The following is a 10,623-nucleotide window of genomic DNA, read 5'->3' as shown; positions in this document are numbered from 1 at the left end:
AAAGCTGTTCACCGCTCCATTTTACGTCGCAACAGTGCGGCGGCGCATCATCATGAGCATATACGAACGAGCGAAGTCATGCAGATATGACCTCGTCCTTCCTAACTTGTTGCGGACAAGGTAGGTCCTCACGATTGCACAGGAGCTTATGATCGGCGGTAGTGGGGACAGCACTGGCGTTCCCTTGGACAGGGACCTCCCAGACAGCATTCAAAGCCTCCAGGCGTTGGCATGAATGCCGAACGACGGGGGTAATCGTGTCGACGAATAATGCCAGGTTTCACTTGTTCGCCAACCACGACAGTTCACCATCAGTGTAATGGCGAACACGATGCGAACAACAACGAGGCGAACACGCTCCGTCGGGACAACCACATGCCGTTCATTTGGTTGAAGCGGCGGAGAACGCGCCAATGCTGACAAGGATCGTTGCGAAGACTCCCCTGCGAACTACAGCGCGTTCGCTGTGTAGTAAAAAGGGCGTTGGGTGTGGGTAGTCGACATCTCGTAGAATTTTTCAGGCGATTGCATGGCATCCAGCCATCCGTGTGAAGGTGGCGGGCGACATGGTGCGAGAGGGCCGGATCGACGGCGCCGATGGCCGTGGTGGCGGCGTCCCCGTTCTGAGCGCGGAGTGGGATTTGCGAAAGGTTACAAACACCAGCTCAAAAAGGAGCGAAAATTTTGAAAAATATTGCGATTTTCACCAAATCGGTCCGAACCGTCCCAACATTTTCGTTTGGATTCAGTATACTATAGTGAAACCAAGTAAGAAAGCGCGCATGTGTCACAGAGGCAGAGTCGCGAGCGCATGGGATCATTCGATAAGTTGCCGATGAGTCGGCTCGAGACGTTCCGATCGATGGCGAACCAGGCCGGACAGACCATGTACGCCGGTGCAAGTCTCGCGGCCAGTGTTGGCAAAGAGAAGGCGACCCTCGTGGCCAGCGTCGGCAAAGAGAAGGGCCTGAAAGTGTATTCGCACGCGGCGGTCGCGGCGTCGGCAGGGCGATCGACGCTCGAAACACGCATCAAGCAAGTCAAGTCGTCGTCGCCGTTCAAAAAGGTCAAGCAGCGTCTCTGGTCCAAGTCGGACACACAGTCCGAGGTCGACGTTGCGCCTGTGGCGTTTGCCTCCACCGAGAAAGAGTACTACAAGGTGGACCCGTCCACGGTGGTGAAGCGATCGCAGTCCAGCCGCGGGCCACGCAACAAAAAGGACGCGCGATCGACAAAGCACGCGCCAGCGCTAACACGTAGTGCGTCGAACATCGAGACCGACACCCAACGTCGGCGAGTCAGCGGCGGGAGCACCAGCGCCATCGCGCCGCCTGTGTCGAGTCCGCAGGAGATCGAATTTTAACGCTATTTTAATGTGTAACTGTCTGAACTTTTTTCCACACCGCGGCACATCGATGCTGCATGTCGGCGCGACCACGGACATCGGCAACTACCGCAACGCCAACGAGGATGTGTACGCGGTGTTCCCCAACCTGCCACGCATCGCGTCCGACATTGCGACGCATCGATCGGCCGTCGCGGTGTTTGACGGGCACTGTGGAGTTCGAGCTGCAACGTTTGCCCGGGCAAATTTCGAAACCAAGCTGGTGACGTCGCCCGCCTATGGCGTTGACACGTGCGGGGCGCTGGAAGCGTGTGTCCGTGCGATTGATAGCGAGTTTCTGGCGATGGCGCGGAAGAAGCATGGCATGATTGACGGCACGACCCTTGTTGCAGTTGTCATCGAAACCATGGCGGCTGATGCCACGACCAGACTCACAACGGCGAATGTGGGCGACTCGAGGGCCATCATGATCACGAACAAGGTCCTGCAGCTAACCGTGGACCAGAATGCCGCGCGCCCTGACGAAGCCAGTCGGGTGTACGACAGTGGCGGGTTCGTGGCATTTCGCAATTCCTTTCGCATGCCGGAGACAACGCTATCGGCGCCTCGGCGACTTCTTCGACGGGTAAGCCCTTGGGGACACGACGAGCACAGTTGATGGCCATGTCCTAGTTCGCAGATGGATGGAACCACCGTGTGCAACGATGGCCCTTGCGCGTGTACCCTGGTGGGCTCGCGTGTTCGAGGTCGATCGGTGACGTGGAATGCAAGCAGACAGGGTTAGTCATTTGCGACCCCGAGTGCGCATCCTACGACCTCCATGCAGATAAAGACGTGCGTTGGAGGATGGCATCCAGGACGTAGATGAGAAGAGTTTCCCTAGGTGACGGTGGTCGTGGCGTCCGACGGTGTGTGGGAGGTCGCATCCAACGCTCGCGTTAAGAAATGCGTGGACGCTACCCTCCGTCGCTCGAAGCACTTGGCTCACGCAGACCAGGCACATGCCGTCAGTGCGGCCATCGTCTCATTAGCCAAGCGGCAGTCGCACAGCACCGACAACATCACGGCCGTCGTCGTGCTCGTTCGGTGGCGCGGGCTGCAATGACGTTCCTTTGTTATTTAATAACTATATCGAATGTGAAAGGTTTGCCAGTGTGTCGATCATGACGACGTCGGCCGGCACGGCGCCAGTGCCCCAGCGCGCGAGGATCGGAGTCCGTATTCGTCCGTGGATGCAAGATGAGGAGGGCGCAAAGTACGATAAGAACGCGTGGACGTGGTATGGCTCTCGCACGTCCATGTCGGCGGCGGCGAGACATGGCTGCCTTGCGTGTTCGTGATGGGGTCATGTGTGGTCGCTGGGTGTAGGCACAACCGCACGATCTCGCAGCAAATCTTTCCAGCCGATTGCACATCGCCGTCTGCGGAAGCCTCCGCGTTCGAGAGGCGCGTGAAGGAGCCCCCGACTGCGTACACATTCGACCGTCTTTTTCCGCCGGAAACGTCCACGGCCGTCGTATATGCCTCCCTTGCCAGAGTAACACTCGTCCTTGTGTTTTCGCGCGTTCATCAAACGAGTTGCATGACAGGGCGTCGTGATGGATGCGATGCGAGGAGCACACAACGGACTCGTCGTCGTATATGGCCAGGCAAATTCAGGCAAGACGTACTCGGTCCAAGGCAAGGGCGGCATGATTGGGCTCGCCCTTCGAGACATCTTTGAGCACGTGCACGAGCAGCGGCACACGGCAGAATATGCCATTCAGGTTGCATGTCGTGTCATGGGAGCGTCCTCATTCATGCATGAAGGTGGCGTATGTCGACATTGGGACCGATGAACGCATGCACGACCTGCTGGCCCCGTCACCGTCCAAGACGGCGAGGGTTGTCCACGGTAGATGTTTCTGCGAGATAACGTCCACCACGTGGAGATGAACTCACGGCAAGGCGACTACCCAGGCCCGAGAGGCAACTTCCAACTGGCGGGCCACACGGAAGAGCTGGTGACGTCCCTTGGCCATGCACTCGCCGTCCTGGATGCAGGAATTGCCAAACAAGGCCGGCATGGGACAGCTCACACCGTGCTGCGCGTGGTAGAGTCCGGTATCTGGATTCATTCACGTGATGCCGAGTGGACCAGACGATCGCATCGCAAGCACGCACGAAAGCCGCGTCGCCCGCCGCTCCGCGCCGCTCCCCTGGCAATTTAAATCCCGTGCACGTCGCTGTGCTCGACTTTGTCGACTTGGCTGCGTCGGAAAGTGTGACTCGGGCGGTAGGGTCGTTGCTATCGTCGACCGAGTCGTTGAGCCCGGCACGTCTAGGTGGTCCCAGCGCCAGGTGACGGACGCAGCCCTGGCTTGAACAAGAGTTTACTGGCATTTGGCCACATCATGTGGAAACGGAGCCACGAAACAATGACCCACCATCCCATGATCGAACGCGCGGACCTTCCATACGGCGACTCGCAGCTCACGCGGCTACTGGAACCGTCCCTCGGTCCGCACGCCTCTCTCGCCATGCTTTGCACAATATCGCCGTCCCTTCCGTGCTTGACCGAAACCCACAACACACTCAAGTTTGCCAGTCGGTGGGAAATGTCTCGTCGGGACTCTCCTTCATGGTGGACACAGGGCCAAGCGCATTCACTACACGCTGCGCCCGAGTGATTCGATGGAGCGGCAGGGCACCATTGATGGCAACGTCCGTGCCACGGCGCACCGTCTCCATCGCGTGCTCTTGCCTTCAGACGAGGTCTGTGCCTCGATTCCTTCGCAAGCTTGATCGACGTCGTTTCTTGCAGGTCCAAGTGACGAGCAATGTGCCGCCTTCACGATCGAAGCGCGTCGATGGGACGGTCGATGCTGCTGGAGATGGGCTCATCGTCTGTCGTCGGTCGACCACGATTTGCTGCGGATCGTCCAGGCCATCCCTCGCGCCGAGCGATGACGACGGCGATTCGTCGGCATGGGACGATCCTGATGCAGTGCCACCTTCAGACAACGGCACGGCCCAGGAAGACAATGCTGCCGTGCATGCCGCGACCCTGGACCTCCTCCGGCGCAAGTACGTCTAGTATCTGTGCCCGACTGTGTGTGTGTCATCGCAGCCCCGTAGAATCTCGAGATTGAGCCTCGACCCGGACGACGCGTCGATGTTGCTCCATGGGTTGTTGGTGCTCGAGCGCGCTTACCGCCACGCGGCGTTGCCGCCATAGAGTGTTTCGACGACGACTGCGGCTAAATATAACATGGACTGCCCCGTCGTCGTGTGCGGTTTCGTCTTTGTAGTCGGTCGTCATGGCTGCCGCACAAGGACGCGGCAGTCCCCACCACCACCCGCCGCCGCCGTTTGTGGCCAAGCGGACCATGCGCCGCACCAACTCGACCATCATCGACGGCAACGCCATCCTCCGCGGTGGATCGACGTCGCTGTTATCTCCGTGCTACACCGCGTACACTTTTGTTACGTCGTCGATTGGGACGTGGTGGCGGCGGCGACCACGTGGACGGTCGTCCACGGTGGCGCATTTGGCGTCGTCGTCATCGTCATCGTTGACACTTGCGCCGCCTGCTCCAGCCACCCAGTGCTTAGTGGACCCGATCGTCGCGTTTGAGCCGACGCATCGAGCGCTGTTTGGCGCGGCGTCGAGCCGCGGCATCCGATCGTACAACGAAGACACGTTTCGCGTGATCACGAGCCTCGAAGCGTACGCGCATGCGCTGGTCATGCATCAGCGCCAACGAGATGTCAACCATCCAGCCGATGTCGACTCGTCGCAGTCGATGCGCACCACGCTAGACACGGTCATTCGCGACAACACGATGGACGCCGACACGACCTCCCCACTCGCATCGTGGACGCTGACCCCGGTCGAGTCGTGCGTCGGGCCGTCAAGGCTGCCGCGGGGATCCAAAACTGGCGCGAGCAGCACCAGCACGAGCCAATTTTATGGCGTTTATGACGGCCATGCTGGACGTCGATGCTCGTCCGTGGTCGCGCAAGTGTTGCCGATGTGTGTCGCGGCCGCCGATGCGTTCCATACCAACGTTGGGGACGCGCTGCTGGCGGCGTGCTTGCAGATGGACAAGCTGTTCTTGGACATGGCTGCGACGAGGGGCTATCGCGATGGATGCACGGCCATCACAGTCGTCGTACGAAACGACGAAGTCACGATTGCCAACATCGGCGACTGCCGCGCTGTGCTGTGCGCGATGGACCCGACGTCGAACGAAGTGAAAGTGACGGCGTTGACGACGGACCAGAAACCCAACTGTGCTGTTGAGAAATCGCGCATTGAAGCCGCCGGGGGCATCGTGCTCAATATTCGAGGCATCCCTCGCGTCAACGGGATGCTGGCTGTCGCGCGGGCATTTGGGGACCTCCCTCTGAAAAGGTAAGGCGAACCCGCCATGAACGGACTAGGCGGTTGACTGCGGCACAGGTATATTGTCGCCGAGCCCGACGTGACGAGGTATATGTTGCAAGGGAGCGACGAATACATTGTGATGGCGACGGACGGGTTGTGGGATGTTTTCAGCAACGATGCGGTGGGGGTCTTCATAAGGTAAGCATGGCCGAGGGCGGGACGAAATGGAACCTCCGTGTAGGACACACTCGCACTTGCCGCTGAACGAAATGGCGACGAAAATGGCGGCCATGGCCGTCGAGCTGGGCAGCACCGACAACGTCACCGTCGTGATAATAGACGTTCGGAGACATCGGGGAGCCTAACTCAATTAAGTATTGGAACGTGCCGCCTGACGCAGCTACAGAATCCAAGGAGTACGCCAGTTTTTGCCAATCTTGGCACAACCTGCGTAGGATTGTAAACTATACGACGGCATGTCGTGGGCTGCATGATTTAGCCTTTGACCAAGACCGACTTGTGGCTCGTGCTGTTGTCGATCCAAGGCATGGAGATGGCCGTAACAATTGAAGTCACTTGGGAAACCGGGATTGTCTACGACCAGTGCAGCCAAGGCAAGTGCAGTTGACTTGACAAAAACTCGTCAATATGTAGTACAGTATTCGAATACTGTAAAATTTTGAGCATCTGATGAGTGATGCCGTTTCGGCGAAATAGAGTCACAATTACATTTCACGCAGTGATTGGATTATAACGCAATGTGATTGGTCAATTCGAAAATCCCTCGCAGTTTGAACTTTGATGCCAACACCGGTCCTCCTGCAGCGCGCCCAGCGGCGATATAGGATCGACACTCTCATTAAGTGGATGATTGCTTAGGAGAACTCGACGCTTTCTGAGTTCTATTTGCGCTTTAGAAGGATACGTTGAACATGCGTGGCTATCGTGAGGGAGTAAAAAAGACCGCTACATGTCAACCCAGCGCAATAAGCAACGCCCCACCCTTGGAGGCCAAGGTAGACCCGTCGTAATGAAATTTACTGACGACTTGGTACATTTCATGCGATCCCACATGGTCACGTGAATAAAGACCCACCAACCAACCTGGGTCGACCAGCATTTAGGCGAGAAGGCGTCAGCAAGCACTGGCTATGCTGGACTCCTCGGCTTGTGCCAACGCTTTGCTCACCGTCATGGATTTGCTCAGCGAGTTCCTTACTTCTCCAAATTGAAGCAAACCGAGCTGTCTGGGAAAATGGGAAAGTTTGCCTCAACATTTTGGTCCAAGCACAGCAACGTCCCATTGCGCGACATCATTAATGTCGACGAGACGGCAGTGTACTACGAATGCCATTACGCCGTATTTGGTGTGAGATTGGCGCCGGCGCTAAAAGCCTCGGAAAAGCATTCCGATCGTATGACGGCGGTGTTGGCTCTAAGTGCTGATGGTTTGTGATAAATATTGTAAACTTAATATAATTAGTTATGTAGAAACGAAAGGCGGTGGCCAAATTGAAACCGACGAGTTGTCTACCTATCCTACGGGTCACGTCTATGCCGTTGAAGAAACGGCGTGGATGGACGAAGACGTGTGGCTCTTCTACCTGAGGGAGCTCCTTAAATTCGAGCTTTTCTGTCCAGCGACGCTGCTGGTGGATAACTTGTCAGCCCATGTCTCCGTCCCAGCACGACGGGTCGTGGACGACGAGTTGTACTCGTTTCTGGAGCCCCTGCCAGCAAACTGACGAGTGTTTGTCAACCACTGATGTCGGGGTGAGTGACCCTCTGAAGGCAAAGATGCGTGCCGTATGGCTGCGTGAAGTGCCCGTGATTTCTGCTGCGGAAAAGCGATTGAAAATTATCGAATTACCATCACGGCGTGGGAATCGATAAGCGAAGAAACGATCAAGAAGACGTTCATGAAAGCCTTGTCCACCGTGGCGTCCGAACGTAACGAGCAATGAGCTCAGCTAGTGTAAATCATACGTGGATTATTGCAATTTTATCGATTGTCTTACTCAATACTGCCGTCCTTTTGAAAGCACCTTTGGCACCATGTGCATCGACGTGTCGGCCAGCGCTTCTTCGAATTTCCCCACGCTCCAGAAACACTCGAGCTCTCGATCGTACAGTACTGTACATGCCGAAGGCCAAAAAGTAGCTCGGGAGCTTCGAGTACGCAATCGAGTGATGTGCGTAGCGCCACTCGTCATACAAAACGTACCCCCCAGGTGGCGACAGGAGCTCGGATAGCTAATACTGTTGTACGTTGATCCAAACGTCGACGTCTTTGAACTGAGGCGCCGTGCATACGTGGCAAAGTGCGATCGATTCTGAGTGACGACTTGAAAGTCCGGCCGTCGACCTTTTCCTGGCACACGATTGGCGTGGTTAAAAACACGGCCCCTTCCAACGGGTCCAAGATGAGGTCGTCCCGCGAAATGCCGGTACATGGGAGCAAGTGTTTGGTTCGCAAGTGTTTGGTTCGAGGAAACTCATGAGCATTTGACGCCCGTTCTGTGTTTTCCACAACCTTTGCATGATCATGCAGCGAAGACGACAACGAGGCACTAGAACAAGGCACTGACGCTTTAGAAGCGAAAGGCGCCACCACCTTGACGTAAATGATGTCTTGGCTGTCGATGGCCAATTGAGCGGCATACTGATGGAGATGGGCGACGACTACTTCGACGTCAACAAGAACTCCGAATGTACGAGCCATGCCTGGAGCAGGATGCATCGTGTCAATTTCGATGGCCTTAGCGTGGAACAAGTCGCGCCATGATTTTGCTAGCGACCAGTTGAACCAGTGGGTAAGCGCCCACGCCGATGTTGTCGCGTGCGGGTTGTATGTCACAGCGAAGGATACGATATGCGTAGGGCCAATTCATGGACTGCGCCGGTGGACAAGCTGGGAGAGCCAGCCAGACGACGGAAACGCCCCCTCGTCGGTACAGCATATCTCGCGGCCTTCATCAAAGGCCACTTGAACACACGCTTACAAAAACGTGCATGGAGACGGAAGCTGTGGCCATTTGGGTCGTCTGTATCGCCCGAAGAGTCACGAGATCCAAGACCGCACGGCCGTTCGGGTTGCAAGGTCGTTCGGAAAGACCGCGTCGAGATACACGCCGTAGGCAGCGAAAACCTTCCCGATGTTAAGTTCCAGAGATTGGTCGCGAGCGGTGAGGACAATGTGTTGGAGGATATGTTGGAGCAACCGAGTGAATTCCGAAGTGATTGATGTAGCGTTATCTGACTAGCTGGATGTACGTCTCTGTCTGTTGAAATCTAGAGCTATCGGTGTGGTGCAAGTGTAACCGTCGGTGTCGCCGTACTTCAACACAATGCCACAGGCAGCCGTCGCCCCAAGGACTCGCTTGAGTTTACTGATGGCTGGAAGCGGGACAAGCGTGTCGTCCAGGGTATACGTGGCTTTGTTGATGTCTGCTGGGCAAGCGGTTATTTTGAATATATTTTGTCCTTCTTGGGCGAATCAAAACAGCTACAGAGTACCAGGCATTCTTTCACAACTTCAAGAGTAAAATTATTTCTAAATCTACTACAACGTTATTCATACAAATTTCCATATAACTTGGAGTACCACTTTGTCGAGTTTTTATTAAATTGACTGTACTTGGAAAGATGCGCGGCAGCGCAAGTGACACGAGCGACTACAGCAGTCGAAACAATTATACGATACCCTAGGGTTTCTTCACATGGTGGCTCCTACCAGCAACAATGGGCATTCCATCCATCAGGCGCGATATTAGCTACAAGATAAACCACACTGCGCAAAACGCGAAAGCAGCTCAAGAGAAATGACCTTTTACACGCGAAATTCGGAATGTGAAGTTCGAAATAAATATAGGACATTTTGGAAAATACACTCAATTACCAACTTGTATACTCATGAAAAGGTTTTAATACTTGGTCTTGCGTCCTTGAAGTTGTAGTACTTGAATGCAGCGATTTTGCATCGACCGGAGGAGCTTGTTCATCATTTCTTGGTCGAGGGTGTCCCACTCGCGTTGAATCGCGAAAATAAGCTCATTCTTCGAACGAAACTGTTTACCATTGACGTAAACTGCTCGGGCAAGGACCCCTCAAAGGTTTTCGATGGGGCTAAGGTCAGGCAACTGAGATCGCCAGTCCATCGTTACCGTGCGAGTGTGGATTGAAGCACCGTCTTGCTGAAAATGGCCGTACCACATGACCATAGAAGGCATCATGTACACCTCTAGCATTGCCGTGTACATCCTGCTGTCCTGGCGGCAGTCAAGTAACGCCAAACTTGTCGAGCCGTGCGCCGAAAATACACCCCAGATCATGACTCCGCCGTCACCGCCTTGACGCTTGGCGTAAATCTCATCTCATCTACGCAAATCATGCCAGTAATGTTGCCAGTCGTCGGGCGATCAAGGTTGAATTTCTTCTCATCCGAGAAGATGCATTGCGATCACTCCGACATACTCCACGTCACTTGAAGCAGCCTATTCTTTTTTTTGCACGATTTTCCATGTGATCGTCGGTGAGCTGTGGCATGGCTTTGCGCTTCACGTAGTGCAGGTTGGGGTGGGGCCTAAGGAGAGCTCAGACATGTCGTGACGTCAGGGGCAACGCCAAAATGCTGGTGAGCATGAAAGAGCTAAACTGGCCGGTAGACGCGTGGCGGAACAATTGCCGCGCTTCAGAAGACGACAGTTTTGATGGTGATCTGAGCCCCGGTTGGAGGGAGCTGTGTGCACAAGTGTGGAAATGGAAAACTGGGTTAGCGCTAGCAGTTAGCGGGCAAAGCGAACTACACTCATAACGACTAGGGGAAGCCATGATGCACGTAGCTAGCTAATGCTGACCAGGTTACCATGACTCACACAAACTCCAAATGAGCTGGCCAAACTTAATAAAG

The 10,623-nt window shown here is 55.3% G+C and overlaps 4 protein-coding genes across 4 annotated transcripts; all 4 read left to right on the top strand.

Annotated features, from left to right (window-relative positions):
* Positions 1–695: 695 nt before the first annotated feature.
* Positions 696–1,402, top strand: H310_12838 (hypothetical protein). Its single transcript, XM_008880043.1, has one exon. The coding sequence runs from the start codon at positions 812–814 to the stop codon at positions 1,361–1,363; it is 552 nt and encodes a 183-aa protein (XP_008878265.1). The 5' UTR covers positions 696–811; the 3' UTR covers positions 1,364–1,402.
* Positions 1,403–1,415: 13 nt separating this feature from the next.
* On the top strand, positions 1,416–2,450 carry H310_12837 (hypothetical protein; the record flags this gene model as incomplete). Its single annotated transcript, XM_008880042.1, has 3 exons — positions 1,416–1,970; positions 2,018–2,179; positions 2,229–2,450. The coding sequence occupies 3 exons, from the start codon at positions 1,416–1,418 to the stop codon at positions 2,448–2,450; spliced, it is 939 nt and encodes a 312-aa protein (XP_008878264.1).
* A 58-nt stretch (positions 2,451–2,508) lies between these two features.
* Positions 2,509–4,562, top strand: H310_12836 (hypothetical protein; the record flags this gene model as incomplete). Its single annotated transcript, XM_008880041.1, has 10 exons — positions 2,509–2,624; positions 2,714–2,882; positions 2,935–3,111; positions 3,155–3,239; positions 3,305–3,438; positions 3,486–3,620; positions 3,670–3,935; positions 3,979–4,099; positions 4,149–4,411; positions 4,463–4,562. 10 exons carry the CDS (start codon positions 2,509–2,511, stop codon positions 4,560–4,562), a joined length of 1,566 nt encoding a protein of 521 aa, XP_008878263.1.
* Positions 4,563–4,620: 58 nt separating this feature from the next.
* Positions 4,621–6,181, top strand: H310_12835 (hypothetical protein). The gene is made up of 3 exons (XM_008880040.1): positions 4,621–5,741; positions 5,790–5,912; positions 5,956–6,181. Exons 1-3 carry the CDS (start codon positions 4,645–4,647, stop codon positions 6,077–6,079), a joined length of 1,344 nt encoding a protein of 447 aa, XP_008878262.1. The 5' UTR covers positions 4,621–4,644; the 3' UTR covers positions 6,080–6,181.
* The last annotated feature ends 4,442 nt before the right edge of the window (positions 6,182–10,623 follow it).

The sequence above is a fragment of the Aphanomyces invadans genome (genome assembly GCF_000520115.1).
Source record: "Aphanomyces invadans strain NJM9701 unplaced genomic scaffold supercont1.44, whole genome shotgun sequence".
Lineage (NCBI taxonomy): Eukaryota > Oomycota > Saprolegniomycetes > Saprolegniales > Verrucalvaceae > Aphanomyces > Aphanomyces invadans.
Note: the sequence above shows the minus strand (reverse complement) of the source record. Positions and strands in the feature narration are given on the sequence as shown.

Bases quoted from the DNA above. Each gene is read 5' to 3' on its own strand.
- H310_12835 (XM_008880040.1), top strand. From the start codon at position 4,645: ATGGCTGCCGCACAAGGACGCGGCAGTCCCCACCACCACCCGCCGCCG. The intron at 5,742-5,789 runs GTAAGGCGAACC...ACTGCGGCACAG, and splicing joins GGGGACCTCCCTCTGAAAAG to GTATATTGTCGCCGAGCCCG. The intron at 5,913-5,955 runs GTAAGCATGGCC...ACCTCCGTGTAG, and splicing joins GCGGTGGGGGTCTTCATAAG to GACACACTCGCACTTGCCGC.
- H310_12838 (XM_008880043.1), top strand. From the start codon at position 812: ATGGGATCATTCGATAAGTTGCCGATGAGTCGGCTCGAGACGTTCCGA.